Source organism: Acipenser ruthenus, chromosome 4 (assembly GCF_902713425.1).
Source record: "Acipenser ruthenus chromosome 4, fAciRut3.2 maternal haplotype, whole genome shotgun sequence".
In the NCBI taxonomy this organism is placed as follows: Eukaryota; Metazoa; Chordata; class Actinopteri; order Acipenseriformes; family Acipenseridae; genus Acipenser; species Acipenser ruthenus.
In genome coordinates, this window is record NC_081192.1 from 107,214,933 (window position 1) to 107,228,719 (window position 13,787).

Consider the following 13,787-nt stretch of genomic DNA (forward strand, 5'->3'; position numbering starts at 1 on the left):
GGAGGAGTGGCAAACAGCAGCAGCAAAGGTCATTCAAAATGATCTAGACAGCATTCAGAACTGAGCAGACACATGGAAAATGACATTTAATAGAGAAAAGTGTAAAGTACTGCACGCAGGCAATAAAAATGTTTTTTAGCCAAAAACCTGATTGCCTCTGCCAGGAGGCTGAAACTTGGCCGCAAGTGGATCTTCCAGCAAGATAATGACCCCAAGCACACAAGGCAGGCAGGCACACTGTAATCATCCGACAGGCAGGCAGGCAGGCACACTGTAATCATCCGACAGGCAGGCTGGCACACTGTAATCATCCGACAGGCAGGCAGGCAGGCACACTGTAATCGACAGGCAGGCAGGCAGGCACACTGTAATCAGCCGACAGGCAGGCAGGCAGACACACTGTAATCATCCGACAGGCAGGCAGGCAGACACACTGTAATCATCCGACAGGCAGGCTGGCACACTGTAATCATCCGACAGGCAGGCAGGCAGGTACACTGTAATCATCTGACAGGCAGGCAGGTACACTGTAATCATCCAACAGGCAGGCAGGCAGGCACACTGTAATCATCCGACAGGCAGGCAGGTACACTGTAATCATCCGACAGGCAGGCAGGCAGGTACACTGTAATCATCCGACAGGCAGGCTGGCACACTGTAATCATCCGACAGGCAGGCAGGCACACTGTAATCATCCAACAGGCAGGCAGGCACACTGTAATCATCCAACAGGCAGGCAGGCACACTGTAATCATCCGACAGGCAGGCAGGCAGGCACACTGTAATCATCCGACAGGCAGGCTGGCACACTGTAATCATCCGACAGGCAGGCAGGCAGGCACACTGTAATCATCCGACAGGCAGGCAGGCACACTGTAATCATCCGACAGGCAGGCAGGCACACTGTAATCATCCGACAGGCAGGCAGGCAGGTACACTGTAATCATCCGACAGGCAGGCAGGCACACTGTAATCATCCGACAGGCAGGCAGGCACACTGTAATCATCCGACAGGCAGGCAGGCAGGTACACTGTAATCATCCGACAGGCAGGCAGGCAGGCACACTGTAATCATCCGACAGGCAGGCAGGCACACTGTAATCATCCGACAGGCAGGCAGGCAGGCACACTGTAATCATCCGACAGGCAGGCAGGCACACTGTAATCATCCGACAGGCAGGCAGGCAGGCACACTGTAATCATCCGACAGGCAGGCAGGCACACTGTAATCATTCTTCTGCTTTGCACTGTTTGACATGTCCTGTCAGACAAGCTTCACATTCTCCTTAAACCCCTTTTCAGTCTGGAGCCTTTTTCTTTTTTAAATACAGTATTCCGTCTGCCAAAGAAAGCAGAGAAACAGCACAGTCAGATAAACCCTGACAGTGACAACGTAGTTTAAAGTGGCCTGCCCTGTGCCAAGCCTTCCGATTGGAAATGAAACGCACGTTAAATCTCCAAGTGGAGAAAGTCAACTGTCCCGTCTGTCTTGCATTGAACTCACAATGGGGACGGCTGCACTGGCTACAAGAAGTGAAGTGAACTCGGCATGAAAACAGTGAAACAGCCACGCTGCAGAAATAAAGTGAACTCTGCATGAAAACAGTGAAACAGCCACGCTGCAGAACTAAAGTGAACTCTGCATGAAAACAGTGAAACAGCCACGCTGCAGAACTAAAGTGAACTCTGCATGAAAACAATGAAACAGTCACGCTGCAGAACTAAAGTGAACTCTGCATGAAAACAGTGAAACAGCCACGCTGCAGAACTAAAGTGAACTCTGCATGAAAACAGTGAAACAGCCACGCTGCAGAACTAAAGTGAACTCTGCATGAAAACAGTGAAACAGCCATGCTGCAGAACTAAAGTGAACTCGGCATGAAAACAGTGAAACAGCCACGCTGCAGAACTAAAGTGAACTCTGCATGAAAACAGTGAAACAGCCACGCTGCAGAACTAAAGTGAACTCTGCATGAAAACAGTAAAACAGCCACGCTGCAGAACTAAAGTGAACTCTGCATGAAAACAGTGAAACAGCCACGCTGCAGAACTAAAGTGAAAACAGTGATTCCGTAGTGATATTCATATAATGGTCAGGTATCTGACAGCCTTGTAGAGCTGTCCCACTGAATCAGTGCCACCCTGTCTGCCCAGGATAGCCCTACACTCTACTTGTACACGTGTTTCATATGTTTTGTCCAGCCAGTGTAAACACAAGAAATGCATGCAAACAGTATGTGGTTTTATCACCTTAAACACACATTTAAATTCCCACACACATATAAATAGTTCCTAGAGCTAGTTAATTTGAAGAAATCAATCAATCCACAACTGCTGTCTATAACACCTTATTAAGCAGATCAGCTGCTGATCAAGACGCTACACAGGAAATGTACTTTAAACTGTGGAATGGGTGGAGTGACATTGTAACATTAGCACCAGAACCGCTAGAGACTGCTGTGCTCATGAAGGAAGACGACACACTGCTGTTCTAACACTGCTGTGCTCATGAAGGAAGACAGCACACTGCTGTTCTAACACTGCTGTGCTCATGAAGGAAGACGGCACACTGCTGTTCTAACACTGCTGTGCTCATGAAGGAAGACGGCACACTGCTGTTCTAACACTGCTGTGCTCATGAAGGAATACGGCACACTGCTGTTCTAACACTGCTGTGCTCATGAAGGAATACGGCACACTGCTGTTCTAACACTGCTGTGCTCATGAAGGAATACGGTACACTGCTGTTCTAACACTGCTGTGCTCATGAAGGAATACGGCACACTGCTGTTCTAACACTGCTGTGCTCATGAAGGAAGACGGCACACTGCTGTTCTAACACTGCTGTGCTCATGAAGGAATACGGTACACTGCTGTTCTAACACTGCTGTGCTCATGAAGGAATACGGTACACTGCTGTTCTAACACTGCTGTGCTCATGAAGGAATACGGTACACTGCTGTTCTAACACTGCTGTGCTCATGAAGGAATACGGTACACTGCTGTTCTAACACTGCTGTGCTCATGAAGGAATACGGTACACTGATGTTCTAACACTGCTGTGCTCATGAAGGAATATGGCACACTGCTGTTCTAACACTGCTGTGCTCATGAAGGAATATGGCACACTGCTGTTCTAACACTGCTGTGCTCATGAAGGAATACGGTACACTGCTGTTCTAACACTGCTGTGCTCATGAAGGAATACGGTACACTGCTGTTCTAACACTGCTGTGCTCATGAATGCATATGGTACACTGCTGTTCTAACACTGCTGTGCTCATGAAGGAATATGGTACACTGCTGTTCTAACACTGCTGTGCTCATAAATTAACATGGTACACTGCTGTTCTAATGAAGGAATACGGTACACTGCTGTTCTAACACTGCTGTGCCCATGAAGGAATACGGTACACTGCTGTTCTAACACTGCTGTGCTCATGAAGGAATACGGTACACTGCTGTGCTCATGAAGGAATACGGCACACTGCTGTTCTAACACTGCTGTGCTCATGAATGAATACGGTACACTGCTGTTCTAATGAAGGAATACGATACACTGCTGTTCTAACACTGCTGTGCTCTTGAATGAATATGGTACACTGCTGTTCTAATGAAGGAATACGGTACACTGCTGTTCTAACACTGCTGTGCTCATGAAGGAATACGGTACACTGCTGTTCTAACCCTGCTGTGCTCATGAAGGAATACGGTACACTGCTGTTCTAACACTGCTGTTCTAACACTGCTGTGCTCATGAATGAATACGGTACACTGCTGTTCTAATGAAGGAATACGATACACTGCTGTTCTAACACTGCTGTGCTCTTGAATGAATATGGTACACTGCTGTTCTAATGAAGGAATACGGTACACTGCTGTTCTAACACTGCTGTGCTCATGAAGGAATACGGTACACTGCTGTTCTAACACTGCTGTGCTCATGAAGGAATACGGTACACTGCTGTTCTAACACTGCTGTGCTCATGAAGGAATACGGTACACTGCTGTTCTAACACTGCTGTGCTCATGAAGGAATACGGTACACTGCTGTTCTAACACTGCTGTGCTCATGAAGGAATACGGTACACTGCTGTTCTTGAAATCTTCTTCAGGCCGTTGCTCTGTTTTAACAGGTTAGCAGTTTTATCATCAACCTTATCACACAGAGGCAATCTCATTATACCCGGGTCTCTGAGCACAACCGTGTATAATAATAAGGCTCTAAAACACCGAAGCGTACAGGTAAATTATTGTTCTCCATCTAAACAATAATACTCAAAATGCACGCAAAACCACAACAAATCCTTGTTATTCATATTATAGTATTAATATCTGCGGTTGTTAAAATGTAGGCTGCAAACAATACAACTTCAATAGGCTCCGTGAAGCAATTCTAGAAGAAGTTTATAACGTGGCACTGGAAAAAAGGGGATGGTGCATTGTGAGAAGATCCGTCAAATTCTGAAACGGCCCGTTTAACTAATTACAGTCTGTGGGGTGGGGAGTCAAGAAATTAATGAAACAGGGGACCCCATAACCTGCTAAACTTTAACCCCGCTACCAACTCAGAATAAACAAAGATGGCAGTATTTATATTCTCTGTTTGCAATAAATAAACTCTGCTGCAAAAAAAAAAAAAAAACATTCTAAATGTTTGTATCCGAGTTAGTTAAGACCGTTTTGTTTTTGTTTTTAGAATCCTACCTCAAACTTCTTCTGATTAAATTAAAACGGCACCAAAACAAAAATGCAGGAAACATATGCAAACCGTAAGTATTAGTCTCACTGTGTCTAAATTATACTTGCGCCGCGACTAGTGCTGTTACACTTACAAACCTGAAGTCACGCAATCCATCAGTCACGACCTGCTCTTTGAGACGCAGCAGCACCCTGACGGTTAGGCATTTAACTCTTTCTTGGCAGCAATGTCGCTATTGTTGCTTTTTGCATGCATTCACATTTTTGGTTTTTGTTTCCTGGGTTTAATACAAGTTGCAAACTTCCTAAACAACCAGCAAATGGAGGCGGATCCGCAGGGATTTGTGCAAATTCTTCAAACACACGCATGCAAAAAGCATCCTACGGCAAATTCCAGGTAACTTTCAAAGGCCTAACGAGCCCAAATTTGCAAGAGATCAAAAGGAAAATAAAGAACTAGAAATATACACGCTCTACCATTTTGATGCAGGTTTTCTGGTGCAAAGGAGCCCGGATTCTCCTCCCTTTGCTTCTGACTTTTGCTCTCCATGAAAATGTTTGGTTTTCCTTTTTTCACATTTCTTCTGCCTCTGTTTTTCTTGACATCAGTCTTTTTTTCGCCATGTTAGCATTTAGGAAAAGACAAAAATGCAGAGGCTGCTTTTGCAGAAGGGACTGATGATTGGAGCTCAGGGATCATATGGGGCTTTTTGTCTGGAGTTTTAAAGGGACAGGGACGTTATAATTTCTAGGGAGCTTGTACTGTGCGGTGTGTATGTGGCTTTGACTAAAAGCAATGACACCGTGTATTCCGCCGTCTCGAGCATCAACAACGCGTCATCTGTTACTTTATGTGAATTCTCACGCGCGTATAAAACACTTCGGAATGAGACATGTGACCTGTACTTTCCACACTCAATCATTTGCGCGATGTGCTTTAGACCCATATAAACAGGCCTATCACAATTCCCTTCTATTCAAAGTTTACAATTGTACAGTAAAAGCAGCTAAGTGTAATAAAGCATAGTGGAAGCATGGTAAAGCAGGCGATGTGAATCCTGGAGAGGTGTGGTAAAGCATATTAAAAACATGACAAACCATGGCAAACTGGGACAGGTATGTGCTGTTTAACAGAAGAGTGGACGTGTTTAAAGTAGGGGAGAGGATTGAAATAAAAACGTGTTCAAGTGCTGGAGCTGTACACAGGGGGCTGTGTGGTCCAGTGGTTAAAGAAAAGGGCTTGTAATCAGGAGGTCCCCGGTTCAAATCCCGGCTTAGCCACTGACTCTCTGTGTGACCCTCAGCAAGTCACTTCACCTCCTTGTGCTCCGTCTTTCGGGTGAGACGTAGTTGTAAGTGACTCTGCAGCTGATGCATAGTTCACACACCCTAGTCTCTGTAAGTCGCCTTGGATAAAGGTGTCTGCTAAATAAACAAATAATAATAATAATAAAAGTACACATCACTTCAGTGTAATAAAAACATATTCAAGTGCTGGAGCTGTACACAGAGAAGTACACATCACATACTGTAGCACTGTGTGCCGGGACGCACAGGACTTCTTCAGCTGTGAGTTCAGACACTGCCTTCTCTCTCAAGGTCAAGTTTTCCTCACAGTCAATGATGCCTGTCATCTCACATGTACAGAGTGGCTTTGAGTAGTAATAGAACACAGAGCAGTATGTTTGAGTAGTAACAGAACACAGAGCAGTATGTTTGAGTAGTAACTGAACACAGAGCAGTATGTTTGAGTAACAGAACACAGAGCAGTATGTTTGAGTAACAGAACACAGAGCAGTATGTTTGAGTAACAGAACACAGAGCAGTATGTTTGAGTAACAGAACACAGAGCAGTATGTTTGAGTAGTAACTGAACACAGAGCAGTATGTTTGAGTAGAAACAGAACACAGAGCAGTATGTTTGAGTAACAGAACACATAGCAGTATGTTTGAGTAGTAACAGAACACAGAGCATTATGTTTGAGTAGTAACAGAACACAGAACAGTATGTTTGAGTAGAAACAGAACACATAGCAGTATGTTTGAGTAACAGAACACAGAGCAGTATGTTTGAGTAGTAACTGAACACAGAGCAGTATGTTTGAGTAGAAACAGAACACAGAGCAGTATGTTTGAGTAACAGAACACAGAGCAGTATGTTTGAGTAACAGAACACAGAGCAGTATGTTTGAGTAGTAACTGAACACAGAGCAGTATGTTTGAGTAGAAACAGAACACAGAGCAGTATGTTTGAGTAACAGAACACAGAGCAGTATGTTTGAGTAACAGAACAGTAGATTTGTCAGTTTTCTGTTTCAGCACTTTGGTCAACACAATATTTTATTTATTTATTTTATTTTATTGCATTTATGTAGCGCTTTTTATACAAAAGTACAAAGCACTGTACAGTACATAGCAGAAAAAAGAACAAACCACAATACATGTGTACAGTCAGCACTCAGATATCCGTTACCCAGATACACGTCAGTTGCGTTTTACCAGCCTTGTATCAAGAATAAAATCAATCCTCATTTTATATATATATACTGTATATGTAACAAATGAATGCACTTACCCGTCACACGCGATTTCCGACTCCGTCACCAGTTTTGTGATACAAAACGCATCTCTTCAAATGTTACAGTTTATCTGAATATCCGTCACAGCCCGTGTTTAAAAAAAAAAAAAAAAACTCTCTAATGCCAAATCTGTCTGTTTTATATTGTGTAGTTACACAGCGCTTCTTCCCGTTTTACCTGACTGAAATGCAGCCAAAACAAAGCGAACGAGACAAGCTAGGGTAATGTAACAGTTAATCATTAAGCAGTTCTAGATACTGTGATGTATTTTTTATATATATCTATGATCTGTAGTTGTTTTTTGTGCATTTTCATTTGCAAGTGAACTGTGACATTAGGGCCTTATCGAGCACTACATTATGCAATTTTGAATACTGACTTTGGATACTGTTTTAATTCTGGAAACGTGTTGTTTTATCTCTTGGTTTTGCTAAATTGCATGGCCTTTTACGTTTTACGCAGTTCTGTGCATGGATAACATTTAGATTTCATTTTGCTGTTAGGTCGTTAATGGGAAATTTTACAATACGTACCGGATTTAAAAGTATGTACTGTATTACAGTTAACGTGTCGTCTCTTTAGTTATGGCAAAGGATGTTTGCAGAATCATATCGTTCTGAATTAAAATACTTATTCTGTTGAAAATATAGTACTGTACCAACAAAATAAATACAGTGCATCTAACTGGAAGTCTGCTTATTTTAAAACACAGTCCTTTGAGCTATGTATTTTTATACTGTATTTGTATGAGTGTGTGTGTGTGTTCCCTGAAAAACGGACAAGGTTTGGAACGGGCCAAAATGAAATAATACGATACGCGTCACACGCGTTTAACCGTCACTGAAATCAAACAGTCAGACCATTTAAATAACAGTGTACACATAATAATACAAAAGCAGCAATTTTAAAGTTACATTAAAACCCACTAAGATAAGAAAGCCATTTTTTAAAAGTGCGTTTTTAGTCTTGACTTGAAAACTGTACCGGTCCCAGCTTCCCTGACAAACAAAGGCAGAGCATTCCATAATTTAAGAGCTCTACAAGAAAAAGCCAGCACAGGATAGTGAACTCCCTCCCAGCGCAGGATAGTGAACTCCCTCCCAGCTCAGGATAGTGAACTCCCTCCCAGCTCAGGATAGTGAACTCCCTCCCAGCTCAGGATAGTGAACTCCCTCCCAGCTCAGGATAGTGAACTCCCTCCCAGCGCAGGATAGTGAACTCCCTCCCAGCGCAGGATAGTGAACTCCCTCCCAGCGCAGGATAGTGAACTCCCTCCCAGCGCAGGATAGTGAACTCCCTCCCAGCGCAGGATAGTGAACTTCCTCCCAGCGCAGGATAGTGAACTCCCTCCCAGCTCAGGATAGTGAACTCCCTCCCAGCGCAGGATAGTGAACTCCCTCCCAGCTCAGGATAGTGAACTCCCTCCCAGCGCAGGATAGTGAACTCCCTCCCAGCTCAGGATAGTGAACTCCCTCCCAGCGCAGGATAGTGAACTCCCTCCCAGCGCAGGATAGTGAACTCCCTCCCAGCTCAGGATAGTGAACTCCCTCCCAGCGCAGGATAGTGAACTCCCTCCCAGCGCAGGATAGTGAACTCCCTCCCCGCGCAGGATAGTGAACTCCCTCCCCGCGCAGGATAGTGAACTCCCTCCCAGCGCAGGATAGTGAACTCCCTCCCAGCGCAGGATAGTGAACTCCCTCCCAGCGCAGGATAGTGAACTCCCTCCCAGCGCAGGATAGTGAACTCCCTCCCCGCGCAGGATAGTGAACTCCCTCCCCGCGCAGGATAGTGAACTCCCTCCCCGCGCAGGATAGTGAACTCCCTCCCAGTGCAGGATAGTGAACTCCCTCCCCGCGCAGGATAGTGAACTCCCTCCCAGCGCAGGATAGTGAACTCCCTCCCCGCGCAGGATAGTGAACTCCCTCCCCGCGCAGGAAGTGAACTCCCTCCCAGCGCAGGATAGTGAACTCCCTCCCAGCGCAGGATAGTGAACTCCCTCCCAGCGCAGGATAGTGAACTCCCTCCCAGCTCAGGATAGTGAACTCCCTCCCAGCGCAGGATAGTGAACTTCCTCCCCGCGCAGGATAGTGAACTCCCTCCCAGCACAGCACTGGTTTACAGAGCCGAATCAGTCAATTCATCCAACCCTGACAGATCGATTTCAGAATGGGAGTGTGTGATTAAATCTGCATTGATCCATCCATGAGGAGCTTTAAGTCAACTGTTCAGTGTGTGGACATGTGTACAGCAGGCAGTCAGATATTAGCAGGCAGGTGTTAGTTTCACCATGAAGAGATAGTACTTTTAAATGCAGGAATCCCTGGCTTAGCTGGGAATTAGTATTTGTGTTATTTAATACCAGCAAGGCGCTACAGTATATGTCAATATTGTCCAGGGAGCCTTCTAAAATGCAATTAGTTTGGAGCATTGTTAATAATTACATTTTCCTTTTCTAAAGAAGCAGAGAGCCACCGGGAAAGTAATTGTAATACATCATCTTTCTTCCATTTTTATTTTTTTTAATCCAAAATGAAACCATTTCAATTACAGGATTTCTTTAAAACAAACCCACTAGAGCTTTAGAGCTCATTTAAGTTAATATAAAAACTGGGTTGCATGTACTGTACATATACACAGTTTTAAATGAACCAGAAGAACATTCAAACTATAATTAGGTAAATGCTTTGGTTAATGAGGTCATCAGAGTTACACTGAAACATGAATAGAACATTTCCTCTGTCTGCTGCTGTTACACAGCAAGTCATCCATAACTTTAAAACCTGATGCAAAAAGACAAGATACACAGAAGGCACTGGCCCAAAAGAGAGTCTGCTGGACACTCACAGTTCTTCTTCATTGGTCCCAAGTTTCATCAAGTGGAATGCTGGTCCTGATTATTTGATGTGGATGAGCGGGGACGGGATGGGACGGGACAGACAATGATCAATGAGACCTAAATTATACAAATGATTGAAATGACATTTCATATCAATAAAAGAAAAAGAAAGCAACAGCATTGGTGAATTTAAAATGAGAACTCTGCAAAGAAGAGCGTCTTGCGCTGCTAACTGATAGCTGCGCAGACACAGAGAATTCTAGTCTTGTGCTGATAGCTGCGTAGACGAGAAGGACTCTAGTCTTGCTCTGATAACTGATAGCTGCGCAGACGCGGAAGACTCTAGTCTTGCTCTGATAACTGATAGCTGCGCAGACGAGGAAGACTCTAGTCTTGCTCTGATAACTGATAGCTGCGCAGACGTGGAGGACTCTAGTCTTGCTCTGATAACTGATAGCTGCGCAGACCCTAGTCTTGTGCTGCACTGAGGTCTGAACCAGACAAGAGTCACCTTACATCCAATCTCACATATCAGTTTTATTTTGGGTGTTGTAAAATGACTGTTGCAGGTTTTAATGTCAATTTGCTGGTCTGACCTGCGAAATGCGAGTCACTTGTGTGGTCTGTGATTACGCATTTTGAAGTTCTAGTTGAAATGATACTGTATAATGTATAAGAAACTTGAGAAAACTCTGCTTTTGAATCAGATCTGGAATGAACTGGAAACAGCAAGTCTGCTAATTTCCATCGCTGGCGTAGAGGCATCAAAGCTGAAGCACTGATTTTAAACTTGGCTTCTGACAATCAGGAACTAGCCTTGTTTGTATTTGTGTCTGAGACAAACAAGGACATTATGAAAGCTTTTGCTATTAATTTTCTGCTTGGTGTCTTCCCGCAGCACCGAATGCATGTTCAGAATTGACTGCCAGCATTTAATCACACTTATGTGAAGCGCTTGGCCTCATTAGAAAACAATACTGGATGGGAATGCTTTTGCATCACGTGTCAAACATGAGTTTCACACACATCCAAGTCTGATGTCAGGTTTCTCTTACTGTTTGTCTCAAGTCTTTCTTCACCCAGGGAAGCTATTCATTGAAGAATAAAGAATAATGATGATGTGAGAATACAGTTCTTGTTTCTGTATTGACATACATCTTGTACTTGAGCAACACCTGAAGCATTCAGAGGCAGAATTATTTTCAAAAAGGAAGTGCTTCAAACAATGTCCCAGGCTCCCGTGCACGAGCCCGTTTACAACACCCTTCTACTGTCACTCACTGCCAGCAGCTCCATGAAACAAATTCATTATATAACTAGTCATTCCCCTTTCTCTAAATGCAGGACCAATACAATATCAGTATCTCTTTCCTCAGCCCTGGTGTTAAACGACTGACAGCTGTTTAGGGGGTTCTCACTGGCAGCAGAAGTTGTGCTGGTAATGAGAAATCCCATCAATGCTTCTGCCTGTAGATTTTGTACTAGTTCTGGGCACTTGTAAACAAATGGACTTTTCCAGCACCATACACTGGGCCCCTTTCTATAGATGTTCGCTCTGCAGCGTTTATGAACTTCAATACCAAGTTCACTCTTCGCTTATTTCAATCACAAGTGAAACTTTGAATTTCTGACTCACTTCTATCACATGCTCTCTGAATTCTCTTTTAACCCCTGAAGTTAGACAAGGAATTGAGCGCTCGTTGTTCAAATGGTTTCTTCTTAAAATAAATTTGAGAGTAACTCAAATGTCATGAGGAAACTGACAATTTGGCTGACCAGATCCAACCTGTCAGTACATTTTAAACACAGTTTCATGCATTCCCTTCTAATAGCTGACTGGAGTGAAAAGTTGTAAAAGATAACAAAGTGTAGTAAAGCAGAGTATAAGCATAGTAAACGCATGCAAATGCCAGGTAACCATGCAAATGACTGGGAGCTGATACTGATACAGTATCATTCATGTAATATGAGATGATGCCATTGGGATCCATCATGCAATATGAGATGCCATTGGGATCCATCATGTGATATGAGATGAAGCCATTGGGGTCCTATCATGTAATATGAGATGCCATTGGGATCCATCATGTGATATGAGATGAAGCCATTGGGATCCTATCATGTAATATGAGATGATGCCATTGGGATCCTATCATGTAATATGAGATGATGCCATTGGGATCCATCATGCAATATGAGATGCCATTGGGATCCATCATGTGATATGAGATGAAGCCATTGGGATCCATCATGCAATATGAGATGCCATTGGGATCCATCATGTGATATGAGATGATTCCATTGGGATCCATCATGTAATATGAGATGATGCCACTGGGACCCATCATGTAATATGAGATGATGCCATTGGGATCCATCATGCAATATGAGATGCCATTGGGATCCATCATGTGATATGAGATGAAGCCATTGGGATCATTCATGTAATATGAGATGAAGCCACTGGGACCCATCATGTAATATGAGATGATGCCATTGGGACCCATCATGTAATATGAGATGATTCCATTGGGATCCATCATGCAATATGAGATGCCATTGGGATCCATCATGTGATATGAGATGAAGCCATTGGGATCCTATCATGTAATATGAGATGCCATTGGGATCCATCATGTGATATGAGATGAAGCCATTGGGATCCTATCATGTAATATGAGATGATGCCATTGGGATCCATCATGTAATATGAGATGAAGCCACTGGGATCCATCATGTAATATGAGATGAAGCCACTGGGATCCATCATGTAATATGAGATGAAGCCATTGGGGTCCATCATGTGATATGAGATGAAGCCATTGGGATCCATCATGTAATATGAGATGATGCCACTGAATTCAAATGAAGAATAGGCTTTTGAAGCCAGTCTACATTTCGGTCTACGGTTGTCAAAACAACCTGGCTTGGTTTTTTTGTATTAGTTTTGTAGATGAGCACATATTTACGCTACATTTCTTTGAACTAATCTGAAAGCTCATGGGGGAATCAAAGACTTGGACGAGACTGCCCAGCAGTTGTCATAGGAGCACAGCTTACACAACACAACTTTTACTGCACCAGTCACTCCAATTAAAACAGCTTTGAAACAGTTCTTGGATCAAGCACAGTCCAGTTGTTGGATAATTAAAGTGAAATAAATAAAACGCAAGGTGTTTCCATCTATTTCAATGCATATTATTCCAGTGTTTGACCCGTGTATAAGTGGGATTGATTCCGTACATGCTCAGCGATATGCCAATTAGGAGTACAGCTCACTTTCTATAGGTTATTAAAGATCAGCTTCATTACAAATGTAGACTTTTAGGAACAGCGCATACTACTTTAACATTGATTTTAATATCTATACTGTCTTCAAGGATTTCACACTGATTTTAATATCTATACTGTCTTCAAGGATTTCACACTGATTTTAATATCTATACTGTCTTCAAGGATTTCACACTGATTTTAATATCTATACTGTCTTCAAGGATTTCACACTGATTTTAATATCTATACTGTCTTCAAGGATTTCACACTGATTTTAATATCTATACTGTCTTCAAGGATTTCACACTGATTTTAATATCTTTACTGTCTTCAAGGATTTCACACTGATTTTAATATCTATACTGTATTCAAGGATTTCACACTGCACATCCAGTAAA

The 13,787-nt window shown here is 43.2% G+C and overlaps 1 protein-coding gene across 2 annotated transcripts in view; it reads right to left on the reverse strand.

Annotated features, from left to right (window-relative positions):
• LOC117399657 (zinc finger and BTB domain-containing protein 47-like) overlaps nucleotides 1-5,405 on the reverse strand; it is a 45,142-nt gene extending 39,737 nt beyond the window's left edge. For both annotated transcript variants that reach the window (XR_009328593.1, XM_033998968.3), the window contains exon 1: nucleotides 5,179-5,405. Coding sequence is in view for 1 of the 2 variants with exons in the window: in XM_033998968.3 (XP_033854859.2) it covers nucleotides 5,179-5,181 (3 nt within the window). In the remaining variant the exon portion in view is untranslated. The remainder of the gene's footprint in view (nucleotides 1-5,178) is intronic.
• Between the last annotated feature and the right edge of the window lie 8,382 nt (nucleotides 5,406-13,787).